Here is a 14,698-nt window from a genome sequence, read left to right as displayed (position 1 = left end):
CAACATATAAAACAAAACAGTCCCTGGAAAATGGAATATTATACTGTCAATTAAGGTCTATAATAATAAAAGCATAATATGTTAATTAGGCTGGACGAAGCCGGGGCTGCGAGGGAAGTTTGGGTCCCAGGTGCCAGAGGGAAGCCGGTGCCGGCAGTCGGGGCAAGGAAGGCCTACTCTTGCACGAATTTCATGCATCAGGCCTCTAGTTTTATTATAATCTTTGATAAATAAGCAGTTTCGTAGATTTGTTTCCTTTTAAATTTTCACATGAGGTTTTTCTTTTAATCTTTAATAAAACTATTGAATTTGAATTTGATTTTATAGTATAAGAGGCAATTTTTATAAAACGCATCTAAGAATGATAACATATACGTTCGGAATTTCATTTCTTAAAAAGAAAGCATTTTATTGCTACTGATTTTATTCTTATAATATCCATCCCTTCTCTTTATAACATATAGACTTTAATATTTGAAGAGCAGCCAGAAATAATAAAAAGAATTTACTAAAATATATATGAACTATTAAAAAATATTTATTTTATAATTAGACATCTTTTTTTGCTAGCCTTAATGCAGATTATATATTTTTAAAAAGCATGTATTGTCATTTCTGTTATAACTGATATTAAGGCCATTTCTGTACAGATTGATTTAGTATGGATATAAAGTATATAAATAATTAAACACTAGTAAATTATTTTAGTGTTGGTAAAGTATACTAAATTTGTTGTCTGATATTTTGTAGTTTATAGTTTCAGTAATCTAAGAGCAACAAGAGGTTTCTCATTTTTTAAAGACTAGATCTTTAAGCATTTATGAGTTATCTATATTTTACAGTGTTTATAACTACTAAAGAAGGGCTTGCATAGTAGTATGATAATAAAAGGTGTTTTAAAAATCTTGACTTTTTATTAAATGTAATTGAGCTTACATTGGTTAATAACCTTATACAGGTTTCAAGTGTATATTTCTCACAGCAACCATTTTACTTACTAGTTTGTAACCTTATTCTAGTTAACTAACCTCGTGAACTTGACTTTCCAGATCCCCAAAATAAAAATAGTAGTAATTCCCTTAACTCCCTCCCTGGGTTATTTTAGAGTTTACATAAGGAAGTGCTTTGGAAGGCCTACATGAAAGGCAAACGAGGAAGCCTCATGTCTTCTTTTGTCCTAAATTGTTACAGTTAAATGTTTTGAAAAAATATGGAAAATATTCTATTACTCATTATTCTCAAAATTAACAATTAGAAATATCAGATAAATGTTTAATGATTGTAATAGTTTACCTTGTTACTACTTTACTATTCTGTGGCTTGTTCCTTGCATATATTCCTTGCATAAAACGTGCTCCTTGACAGTTGTTTTAAAAGGTGAAAGATTATAGTTTCAAACTTGAAATAATGATAAGAAATAACTAATATGAGATTCATGACTTTTGAATGTGATTCGTACGAAAATCCATTTTTTTTACACCCCACACCTTGAGTATAAGAAAACTCATGGGAATTGGGGCATTCTTTCTTCCTTAACATCTGTTATTTTAAAGGAAAAAAAAAAAGCATCAATGAATTTTAAAAAGGATGAAGAAATTCCTTAAGAAATTCTTTGCTTGGATGTTTCTTAAGTAAATCCATGCAACTAATTCTCTTCCTAAAACTGTGTCATATGAAATTCAACCCTTTAGAAACAGGCTTTGGGGAAAATACCAGATACACCATTGTGCTGTAGGTAGCTATTTCTGTTTGCCAACAATGTCTATAAAATTTGTTAATATATTCACTATTTTAAATGACTTATGAGTTGTTCTTTGCTCCTGAAAATTTCCTAGCACATTGCTAAGAAGTAAGAGAAAGAGACTGTGTTAAGCCTTTTAAGTACTTAGCCTGTCTGATGAGACTGCCGACATGAGTGACAATTAGCACAAATGACCATAATTGTGTTCTTTGGATAAAATGCCGCATTTCTTCTTTAGGAGCAACAGCAGGCTTCTGCTTCGTGAAGATGAGTCAAAGACTGATTCTTCAGGGCAGTCAGAAATCACAGTCAGCGTGCGGTATTCCCACGTAGTCCACTTCAGATCCATCCCAACAACTGCAGCCCTCCCTTCCCTTTCAGTAAAATAGGCACATTAATGTACTGCACCTCACTCTCATCCACTCTAAGGAAGTTGTATTTTTATTCCTGAAAAAGTATCACATAAATACAAATTACATTTTTCATTAGAAAACTACTTTTCATTTCAGAAAAAAATTCAATTAATTATGAATAGGGCTATGCTTTCATCAGGGAGAGAAATATGTAATTTTTCTTCAAGCCTCAAACACATATAATGAAATCTTTTCTTGGAATCCACTCTTAAGATGGATTTTTAAAAGCATAGACTTTATTAAAATCTCAGTTCAATTAAAATGCATTCAATTACTTTAAATCTTTATTAAAATCTCAGGTAAAATTGTACAATCCTGTAAAAGAGACTTGTACTCTTTACCAGGTAGTTAATTCTAACAAATGAACATAAGGTGCACGATTTTGCTGTTCAGGGGAGAATGAAAAAATACTAGCAAGCTTTGGGCTGGGAGTTGGGGGTAGGGGTTGGAGGTGAAAGTTTCCTTCCACTTCTCTTCATGAGTCAATGTTACCTGTGAATATGGATGTGGCATTATCTTCTGTGAGTACCCTTGGCGGGACTATTTGGTCTCTTCATAGAATTGTTCTCACCACCTTAATAAAAATGACCCAATGTAAGGATTTTTATTTCACTATCTTCTTTGGATATTTTTTGGTACAGTGTCCCTGATTCTTTTTCAAGGGCCGCTAGAAGACGCCATAGAAGAGGAGGAAGAAGAGTGTCCATCCGAGGCAACGGACATCATCTCCAAGGGGGACTTCCCATTGGAGGAAAGCTTTTCCACAGAACTTGGGCCTGAGAATCTGAGCTGTGAAGAAGTGGAATACTTTTGTAACAAAGGTAATCATGAATGGTTGGTGGCAAGCTGTGAGTCCATTTACTCAGACGATTTTGTAAAGTTTTAAAAAATGCACCGATAGAGTGGAGTAAAGGTGCTCAAATTGCTGAGATATATATATATGTAATTAAGCAGTCTGAAAATACCTGCAGAATTTTTTAAACACAAAATAATATTTTGAAGGATAAAAGAAGTACTTCCACTTGAATACCTCCTAGTGTGTATTTAAACAAAGAATTTCACGTGGATTGGCCAATTAACTATGGACATTTTCATGGTGGCTGGCCAGTAGACTGTATGTAATAGCTTTAATGTTTATCAGTTCTTTCTTTATTTTGTCAACAAATATTTATCGAATGTCAGTTGTTTGCAAGGCACTGAATGAGGCCTTGAGTGTAAGCGGTAATTGGGGTGCCCAAGTTTCTGGCTCACTCAGTTTTAAAACGGAGTTCTGTAGGTGCTTGATGTTGACTTTCAACACGGAGGGATGGAGCTTTGTGTGGATATTGTCACATAAGAAAATACACACTCTCCATTCTAGAAACTCTTTTGACACATGAACATTAAGAGAGAAGAACTGGAGACTGTGTGTCTCGGCTTGTTTTCATCCTTGACGTGGCGCTGGTGGCCCTGCCCGTAGCTGTGTACTCACCGGGAATGTATGTGCATTTGCTTACTTTTTTCAAAAGTGAGTTTAGGTTTCTCATGATTCTTTTTATTTTTCATTTGACTGTTTTGTTTCTGCAAATGAAGGGAGTCTTCTATTGCCTCCTGCACCAGTGTCTAGTATCACAAGTGTTTGGATCACTTCCTTGGTTTAGAACAGCTGTTTTGTTGATTTTACCATGACACTTTCCCCGAGAATATGACGGAGAGTGTGTTTCTGTCTCTGTATGTCTGTTGGTGTTTGCTCCATTTTTATCCAGTCATGTGTATCTTTTAGGCAGATAAATGATGTGCAATGATTTTTTATGTGTTTGTGTGAATTTGTTGATTAGACCTTAATAGTCCGAAATCAAGGATGCTGACACAGCTCCCCCAAAACTGCTAATTATAAACATTTCTCTGTGGCCACACACATATATGTTATGAAAATCCCAGTATGACTTCTCATGTTGCTGGTGTTAGAATCAGAAGAATCCAGCTAGTCTCCATCGCTGTGGTCAGCAGAACCCGGGACCTAAAACTGTGGAAGCAGAGTCGGCACCAGCACTGGGCCCACTGCAGTCCTCTGACCGTTCTCCTGAAGGCCTCAAGATGGCTTTGTAACATGGCCCTCGCCTCCACATCAGAGACGTTCGTCAGACAGAAGAGATCTTCTTTCTTTATTAGTTGACTCAGATTTCAGGCCTGATAAATATTTTCCTTAGTTGCCCTGGATGTGAAAACCATTTCTTGACGATTCGTAGCCATGGCAATACATAAAAGAGCTTGCTGGAGTTGAAGAGTTTTTAGATCTATTTGAAGATATTCCAGTTTCCTTCTTTATCAGCAAATAAATCCTTTAGTTCACTGAAGAGTACCTACCTTATACTGGGGGGTTACAATAAAGAAAGGAACCAATAGTTGGAACAGTGGTTCTCAACCTCGGCTGCACATTATATCACCTGGGAATCTTTTTAAAATCCCGATTTCTGGGCCTTATCCTCCGGAAATCTGTTTCTTTGTTACTAATGTTGTGGCCCCGCCCCATAACAAAGAAACAGAATTTCCGGAGGATGAGGCCCAGAAATCGGGATTTTAAAAAGATTCCTAGGTGATTCTAATGTGCAGCCAAGGTTGAGAACCACTGAGTTAGAGGGTTGTATTTATTCTTCCTGCTCTTGTCCTTGAAAGAGTTAGTGTATGGGGGGTAAGAGATCAATTGAAGGACTTATATGCATGCATATAAGCATAACCAGTGGACACAAGACACTGGGGGGGTGGGGTGAGGTAAGGGCATGTGCCGGCGGGTAGGGAGACCGGGGGAAGGTCAATGGGGAAAAAAAGGAGACATATGTGCTACTATTTGTAATACTTTAAAGAAGAAAATAAAATTTAAAAAAGGAGTTAGTGTATAGATTCTGACATTTTTCTCAATTAATCTAGGGAGGTATTAATGACAGGTATTATTAAATATGTTTTGCTTTTTTGGGATGATCATTGGTTAAGACCTATATAGAAGTCCAAGTTTTAAGTTAGTAGTTTATTGGAAGAAAACAGACTTATGGCAGCTGCTTACATTATTAGGTAACTATGGTATCCAGACAATAACCTCCATATACAATAAAGAGAGCCGTAACTCATTAAGAATAATGACAGGCTTTCAGAAACTAAAAAAAAAAAAAGCATTACAATTATTAAAAATATTGTTTAATGGCTATTATTATCAACTATTTGATGAACTGTTTGAAAATTGAAAAATACATCAAATATTACCTAAATAATGTTTAATATATCACACATGACATATTAAATAATATGTAATTGATATATTTCGCATTATAAAAATCTCTTTTGTTTTGTTTGAAACTAGAAAGTGATGATAGGTGGGAATAAGAATTCTTAATTCCATATAATATTTTTTCAGGATAAATCCTGCTATTACTATTTCAAACTACTGCCATCTTATTTAATAGGAAAATAATTTCTTTATTTTACTCTCAAAGAGTGAGACAGGGAATTCCCACTGAAGTCAGTAGGAACTAGTATGAAAGAGTGACAAGTCTTTGATATATATTGCTTTCCCTTGAAGTCATACTAGGAAATTCATCCATTTTTCACTTAAGTTGATTAGCCTCAGTAGGAAGAGAAAATTTTCTCTCTAGAAAATTGGAAGCTAATCTTTCTGTAGAAATTCACATATTAGTCTCAGTGACACATAATTATGTTTTCTTGCCAGTTTCAGGAAGGAAGATAGATTAAACTTTACAAGAGTGTATTTAAATGGTTAATGATGCCAGTGTTGTGATTAAAAAGGCAGGTGAGAATTGTTCTTAAGGAAAACTTTCTTAACTTTGCATCATTGATGAAACATACTTTTTGCATATATTCTACATTGTTTACGACAACTTAAAACTTGTCAATCTACATAGGAAAATTAATTGGTTTATTTGGAAAGTTTCTTCACCTAAAGGTCCAGCCATGATCAAAATTTAACAATGAGATAGTTGCCCAAATGTGCTCAAGAGATAACCTTTTTGAACATCAAATTCTTTTTTTCCCCTTATTAAACAAAAGATAGCGGTTTAACAGCACATACTACAAAAACATGGCTAAAATATCTTAAGTTTTCCAAATAAGGTGTTTTGACACATTGTCAAGGAGTACTGAGGATGCACACATAGTTACATTATCTCTTTATTCATATTTAGTAACTGGGTTCTGTATAAAACAATCATATGCTATTGTAATTTCCTATAAAAAAAGAAAATAAACTCTACTCTTTGTTGAGACACAGCTTATATAGGTTAAAGTTCCTACTTCCTTTTGAAAGTGATCTCTTACATTACACAGGATATCTTCAGTGTTTAGAATGACTCTTAGTATTGGAATATTTTCCTCTGTTCTGTGTGGATATTATCTATTTTATTGTTGTAAAGTGATGGCTTTTAGACAAGTCTCAAAGCATTTATTAACATTAGTAAAGTTGCTAGTCATCATAAAACATGTGATTACATATGATTGCATCACTCTCATAATGTAATACTCCACATTAATGTCAAAGAAATGTTGGTCAGAATTTTGTTAGCTTACTCATAGGAATCTGAAGCACAAATATTCACACATTTGGACAAGATCACCTTTAACAAACCCTCGGTATAGTCACGGGACTAAAATTTGAGACTGACAATTCAAAATCTATTGGAATTTCCTGAGTCACTTTTTACTTTCGGTCAGTGACATTTTTAAATGTTTCTGGTTTTCATCTTTGCAATGAGTGAAACGGACTCTTTTAAAAAATACCCTTCAGGGTTGCTTTGGTGCCCCTCAGACTATAAGAATGTTAGCAGAACATAAAGTAATACTTTTAATTTGTGTCATCCTCTTTTGTTCAGTGCGTTTAGATAGCTTGGCATCTTGCCTTACAGTATCTCCGAGAGGAAGGAAACGAGCAAGAATTATTTCCTTGAATTTACAGATGACGAAGACATCAAGGCTGGGTCCATCAGTGCTACACGTTTCCTGTGGCACTGGAGTATTTGCTTCAGTGATTTTTTTTCCTGCCTTTCTCCTGGTTTATGTAGTAAACATAGAAGTACATCTATGCATGCTTAGAACTAAGCAAACCAGTATCAGTGGAAACCCCAATGGTCTGGGAAGCAACCCAAGGAGCTCTGAGTTTTGTCACTGCTGCCAGTGGGACCTCTCCCATGTATTAGCAATCGTGGATTAACTCAGAGGTAGTAAGCTTCTTGGTGGGGTGACATGGGGCAGTTCTGAAACTGGTCTACTATTATGGATTGTTTGTGAGAGGGTTTCCTCTTAGAAATAGGCACGGTTGTTCGTGACTAAAGTGAATAAACATATCTTGGGACACGTTTGGGGAGGATGTCACAGGATATGTGAACAGGAAGAAGGGCGTCAGGTCAATATCACTGTTAGCCAATAGAATGGAATGCTATTTAAAAGACAACAACACCTACAACTAAAGACATTGCATGTCACTGAGTTTTGAATGATCCGTAATGATCGTCTAGAAGAGTTAAGGAGGGTCCTTACAAACTGTCCTCTTTAAGGCTGGAAGGGAAGCTCACACCATCAAAGTTGCTCTTGGAAGACAGGTAAACCCTACATCCAGTCCTAGTACCTAGGCATGAAGGTGATGAGGGAAATCCCTGGATATAGTGCTTCACCTGGGAAGAGAAACTAATACAGGGTGGGGCAAAAGTAGGTTAATAGTTGTTTGTATGGAAAGATTATGGTGGAACAAGGGAGCATAATGGAGATCCATAAAATAAGGAAATAATGTGTAACAATGGATTTTTCTCAGACATTCAAAAAGATTTGATGAAGGTAGTAGGCAGAAAGTAAAGATTACATTTCTATTTTAAATAAGCTTTAAAATAGAAAACACAATGCATCTGAAAGAAAATAGAATACTTAGACTTGGAGTTAGCTCTCTCCTAGGAAGTAATTCATCCCAAACCCAAAGCAAACATAAATGGATACTGAATTAGGTTGGCAGAAGCTTCCAGTTCTGTCCAAGATCAAATTCAGTACAACTCAACCCATGTATGAAGCATCTGCCGGGTGCCAGACCCCCTTCTCAATGCTGGGGACACAGCAATAGATAGAAGTCGATCCCATGCTCTGGTGCAGACAATAAATAAACAAACATTGCGTGATAGGATGGGTGACCACTGTGAAGAAAAACCAAAGACAGTCATTGTCGCAGAGTGGCATTGCGTGTCTGTGTGTGCATACCTGCAGGGTATTTTATAAATAGTGATGGGGAAGGTGACCTTTGAACAGAGACCTGAGGAAAGGGAGTGAGGTCCTAGTACTAAGCCAAGTTGTCTGTGTCTCTGAGGCTAGTGTAGCAGGGAGCCAGAAGAGGACAGCAGAGAGCTGGGGAGCTGGAGAGGTGTCCGCACACCTGTAGAACTGGTTGCTCTAGGAATCTGTTGAGTCCCACCACTGTGGAAGGCTTGGGAGAGCCACAGAGGAGAATCTGTGTATAACAGAAGAGGCAGGGTATGACCCAATGTGGAAGTGCCTAGAGAAGAAAGGGCTGCAGAAAGTAAAAATAAACCTCATAGACACAGACGACAGTACAGTGATTACCAGAGGAAAAGGGAGGGAGGGGGTGAGGTAGAAGAGGATAAAAGGGAGATGAATGGTGATAAAGGAGACTTGACTTGGGGTGGTAAAGACACAATACAATATACAGATGATTTTATTATAGAATTGTACGCCTGAAACCTGTATAATTTTATTAACCAATGTCACCCCCAATAAATGCAATAATTTTATTTTTAAAAAGCAGGAAATGGAAGCCAGCAAACTGGGGAAGCTGTCAGGAGATACAGATAACCCCAATCAGAATCATCCCGGTAGCCAAAGGCTTGATGAGACTCCATCTGTGGCTCATTAATGTGGTTTCCGGAAGAGCAGTTTGGGGTGTTTGAGGGTGATATGAGTCATTCTGCTCCCTGCCACCCTACCAGAGTTGGGTGTGTGTTTTTGGTATCTTTTCACATCCTGGTATCTGAGAGATAAAGAGTAGGAGGCATGAGGATCAGAATCATTTTCATTATTGTGCTTAACTGTGTCTACCAGTAGCTTGCCAGAGATATCGACATGTCCCTCTCCCCACCCCCTTCTTTTCTTTCTGGCTGTAGGTTTTGTTTTGTTGCTTTGTTTAAAAATTAAGAAATAACTGAGAAAAAGCTATTTCTTGTTAGACTGTGACAAACCCAAGTCTAGATTATTGGCACGTACTTTCCCTCTCTTCCATTTGTTAAGCTAAAGCAACAAAAATATTGCCTCGATCCTTAATATTGCAAAGAAGAAGAAGGAAAACACACCTTTATACAGATTTGGTCTTGGGAGTGGTAACTGCTTGTTTTTCATTTGATCCAGTATCAAACTTTCATGCTTTATTTCCTATCTTCTTTTCATTTTTTTATTATTACTAGAGGCCCAACGCACGGAGATTCGTGCAAGAATAGGCCTTCCTTCCCTGGCTGCTGGCACCAGCTTCCCTCCGGCACCTGGAACCCGGGCCTTCGCTCTGGGCTGGAGCCGCCTTCTGCCTTTGCTCTGGGCCGGAGCCACCTTCCGCCTGCTCCAGCCCGCGCAGTGGCTGCCACCCAGAGGCTGGTCCTCGGTGGCCGGCCCTGGTTTGCAGGTGGCTTGGCTTCCTTCATCACTGTGGCGACGAAGGAAGCCAAGCGTCCCGCCCAAAAGAAGCCAAGCGTTTAGTCTGAAGGAAGCCAGGCATCCTGCCGGCATCACCATCTTTGTGGCTATGGGTGCCGCCATGTTTGTCACGGGGTGATGGTTAATTTACATATTACTCTTTTATCAGCTGGGATTATTATTTTTGCTCTGAACGTCTGTTTACCTATATTTCATAAACCCTTTCCAGTCATATGGTTTCTTTCCTCTTCTTCTACACCTTTAGTGAGACATGTTTTTGTCTCCTCTGATGCTTGGGCAACTGGTATCGGAATCCACAAAAAGAGGCTCTCCCACAATCACTTTGATTTCAATAAGGAAGGAGGTCTTTACAGGCAACTTTGTCCCCCTTTTTTTTTTTTTTTTCTGAGCAGGATTAAGAAGCTGAGCTTTTTAAATTCTTGCATATAACATTGACATTTCCAGAGTGTTAGGACCAGGGAGTTCAAAGAGAAGGAGTGAAAAAGAAAAGCCAATATGACTTTGTTGTTTACCTTGCTGGAGGAGCTGTTTGTGCAAATCGCCTATAAGCTTATTGACCTGAATCTTTGACTCCTTGTTTCCTCTGGATTTGGCTGGAGTGGAGACACTGATGGAGCCCTGATAGAGCTGATTGAACAGCCCCCAGCTTTGCTTGGCACGGACTTCCCTTCCCTTCCCCGCTGCCTCCCCTCCCTCCACATGACATTATTGTCCCTTGGCAAACCCTCTGTTCTCCTGGATTCAGTCCTTCTTTTAAAAATATGTAAATTTCTCCTCACCCAGCCACACAAAGTGAAAATGAGTTCATGTTTGAAAATAGAAATAAAGGCTATAAGTATCTTAATTGGTATTTTTATCTCACGAGGTTAAACCTTCTGACACTGTACTTTCATTCGTGTATGGCCACCTAAAAATCCTCAAAAAACAGTTTTTCTTTGGAATCAGATTGATTTTTTTTTCCTTAAACTGCCATTCTGGGAAAAATGAGGGAGCATTTGATGGCAATTTATTCTCAGAGAGAGAGAGGGGTGTCAGGATTTTCTTGGTGTTGATGGAACTGGAAGGTGCGCCAATTTTGTCCATGACTTAGTGTGAGTATGTAAAGGTCAGATCAAGCTTGGTCTGTTCACTTCATCTCTGTTTGCAGATTTATCATCGTAACAATTTCAACAAAATTGAAATGATTGATTTTATGCCTTGTTGAAATGACTCATGATGATATCATTTATATGAATCGTGTGTGATAATTATACCCCTTTTTGGCATATTATAAACTAAATCCATTGTTTCTTCCGTGAGCTGATCATCAATAGATCTCCACTGTGCAATCTGCTAGACATTATCGAAACATATTAAAACTTGACAAAATACATAATTATAGAGTTATTTTATAATTTGTGAAACAGTTTCATTTTGTAATCAAATGTGTTTTATTCTGCTTCTCTCTGACATATAGGATGTCAAGAGGTCTTTGCCTAAGTTTTAGTTACATTCTTATTTTATACCAGCTTCATTGATGTTAATAATAAAAATTGCAAGTGAATATAAAGCCATTTTTACCATTCAAAAATATTGTCTTTTTGGTTTTATGTTTAAGGATTTTGCAAGTGTAAGAACATTTTTTTGACCTGTAAAATTTAGTGTAGGTTTGTTGTTTTCCCTACAATGTTGAAAATCAGGGGAAGAGTAAGAATTTAATCTCCTGTTATGTATACAAATCAGAACATCTGGATATCAGAACATCTGTTTGCAAATCAGACATCTGCATGACTAATTGAATTTTTCACTTTTCAGCTAGATATTGAGTTAGTTAATCATTAATTTTAGCCGACCACTGTAAAGGAGAACCACTTATTTGTAAGCCCTTTTATTGCTATGTTGTGTTCTCTGTGATATTTCAGATTGAATGAAGAAAGTAGTTTTAATTAAATTGTAATAATACAAATAGCTATTTTAAATTAAAAATATGGTTCTTTCAATTTTATTTGCTGAAATTACATATATGTATATACACACATATATACATATCATGCAGATCTACATTAATGTTTGACAATCATTTATATCTGCTAATTATTAATTTATATTTCTATTTAAAAGACAGTTTAAAATGTGAGTAGCTTTAAGGAAGCCTGGAAAGCTAATTTACTTTAATCATATAGAATTAACATAGTTAACAAACCTGAATTTGACTGTTGGTCACATTATGATTTGAGATAAAATTGATCTTAGAAATCAATTTTAGAGAAATTGTTCTCTTGGAATTAGCCCGGTCCTCTATTTTATGACCTTAAACACCATAAGTGAGTTAAAAATAATTTATTGGTTCCGTGCTAGAATTTTTTTTTTATGTTTAAATCAAATAAGACTTTCAAAGCCTTTAATATTCTAATATAAAATTCATATTTTCTTGTTAGTATGTAAAATGTTTCACCACGCTTAATGATCATTCCAGAAGCAGCAGTCAGTGTTAAAGCATTTGCCCCTCTCTTATTTCATGGGCTCATCTTTATCTCTGGTTGGCCTAGACGGTGTAAAGGAGAATGTGGGCATCTGTGGTCAGAAGAATTTAATTATAGTCAGATAGCCAGTCACTTTTTGTTGTTCTGCAAAGATGGGGGGAAAATACCTGAATGTGTGATGCCACTGAAGGAGATACTGATAGCACATGCAGATTGCTGGTTCAGCTTTTTTTTTTATATATAGTCCTGTAAGATTCCGGAGATTGACATGGAAACTGCCTACCAATTATAAGAATTATAATGATGGTAATAACAACGTTCACCTGCTGATGGCTCCTGAAAGTCAGACATCTTGCTGCACATGTATCATCGCTAATCAATTTACTGCCCTGCAGGGTAGATGTTGTTTTCACCTGTGACTTCCAGAGGTTAGGTAACGTGTCCAAAGTCACAGAACTGCTAAAGGTTAATCCTGAATGAAAACTTAGGTGATTGTACTGATAAAAATAGAGAACTAATTCCGTGTTCTGATGTCCATCATTATAAAATCCTTGTAGAAGCAGATGAACACATCTGAGGAAGCCTGGCCATATGAGGTGTAGAACTCGCTTTTCAAGGTATTTTTAACATGGAATTCTGTAATTATACCTGCATGTTTGATGTGTCGGTCAAGAATAAGGGCATTTATAAAAAACAATAAATAAGTTAAAGCAAGTGAGTAAAAGGTGTGCTTAGATGATCCCTATCATTTTGGCATTTCTTTAATGAATTAACCAGTAGTGAGTAGAATTGGTATTTTGATAGAATGAGAGAGTTATATTGCATGCTCTTTAGGCTTATTATACTAACTGGATGATGAAATTACCCTGATTGGGTGGCATGAAATAAGGCCACAATTCCTCACTGCTTGTTTGCTGTGAAGTTGTTTTCAGGTAATTCAAATGAGCGGGGACAAAGCAAAACGTTTGGGCAGAAGCCAGTAATAAGTGGCAAACATGTTTACATACCCATCCAAACTCTTAGGGTAGGAATTTCAGCGCTGCAGAAAAAAGTTTGCTAAGTGAACTCTTTAACACAGCTTGACCTTCACACAAAATAAGACCAAATAAAAAGTGGAGAAAGGAAGGAAGGAAGAGGGGAATAGGGCATTGTTTGCAGGGAACGCTCTGGGCACTGTGAAAACTTTTCACTTTTCTGAAGGAAATGCAGCACAGCAGATGGTAAGAGTGGACGTGAGATAAACATAGGAACTGGAAAAGTAAGCAATACATTCTAGCAGGTTCTGTATCAAAGATCTGGGGAAGTAGAAAGATTAGACAAGGAACTGTTCTGAAACTTGACAGTGGCTGTATCTTACCGAGCCTTACGCACAGAGCAGACGTGGAAAGTGGAATTGCACAGACAGGAGGCTGTGATTATATTTTTCTGACAGTGAGAAGGGAAGTTCTTTTTAAGGGCTATTTTTCAAAGATAGAGATTTATCACGTTGGAAATCTGTAGTACAGATGTGCAAGAAACACTTTCCCCCGCCTACCTATTTAACAATGGGATTTGATGTAATTTCTGTTGTTGCCTTAGACTTAGCACAAGTCACTGTACTTGGGATTTTAGATAAGCTTTTTTTGTTTGTTTGTTTCAATGCAAGTTATGGTCCAGGCTAGTTAACCAACACTGAAAACTCATGTTTTTTTTATTTCTGGTTGTATTTTATTAGCATAGATGTCTGGATTGCCCGCATATGACCACACACGCACAAAGGCAGAAGGGAATATATAAAGAATGTTCTTGTTTCTTAAAGATATGCTCATTTAGTAAGTGGGGGGAAATATATGCACAAGTGAGATAAGGAAATATGTATAAGAAGTGGAGAAAATGTTGATTTGGGGCTGATTAAGGTAACAGTGTGTTCATTCTCAAGCATCCTTGTAGTAATGTGCATCATTCTATTATAGAAACTATTCACCACCAAGTATCTGCCTCATTTAATTCTTGTGTCCTGGGTTCCTATATCCTGTCCTAGTGGTGGACTCCTAAGGGGAATACCAAAATACTGTACCTCCTAACGAGAAACAATTCTGCAAACACATTGAGTGATACTGGGGGAAAAACGAACAGGGAAAATAGTTTATATCCTAAGAAAAACCCAATTTAAAAATGAAGGATGTTTTCTCTATAATACTGGCCGTTGTGTTGGAGGAACTTGTAAGGTGGCCTTAAAGAATCAGATCATTAATAAAAGGAAGAAATTTTGAAAATTTATGTAAAATGCATAACATTATCAAATAAATATTAGATTGACTCATTCACCTTTTACGTTTATTTAAAAATTGTTTAATTTAGATATTATTATATTGGGTGATAGGCCTAAGAATATAATGTAGTGTGGTGTAGATCTAAAA

At 36.8% G+C, this 14,698-nt stretch overlaps 1 protein-coding gene across 2 annotated transcripts in view; it reads left to right on the top strand.

The window, feature by feature from the left end:
* The window catches only part of ZFPM2 (zinc finger protein, FOG family member 2), a 426,566-nt gene that overhangs the window by 88,346 nt on the left and 323,522 nt on the right, over positions 1 to 14,698 (top strand). The window contains exon 2 of one of the 2 annotated variants that reach the window (XM_059671933.1): positions 2,817 to 2,975. The exons of the other annotated variant lie outside the window; for it this stretch is intronic. Within the exon in view, the coding sequence (XP_059527916.1) occupies positions 2,817 to 2,975 (159 nt within the window). The remainder of the gene's footprint in view (positions 1 to 2,816; positions 2,976 to 14,698) is intronic. 2 annotated transcript variants of the gene reach the window in all.

This window comes from Myotis daubentonii, chromosome 17, assembly GCF_963259705.1.
Source record: "Myotis daubentonii chromosome 17, mMyoDau2.1, whole genome shotgun sequence".
In the NCBI taxonomy this organism is placed as follows: domain Eukaryota; kingdom Metazoa; phylum Chordata; class Mammalia; order Chiroptera; family Vespertilionidae; genus Myotis; species Myotis daubentonii.
Note: the sequence above shows the minus strand (reverse complement) of the source record. Positions and strands in the feature narration are given on the sequence as shown.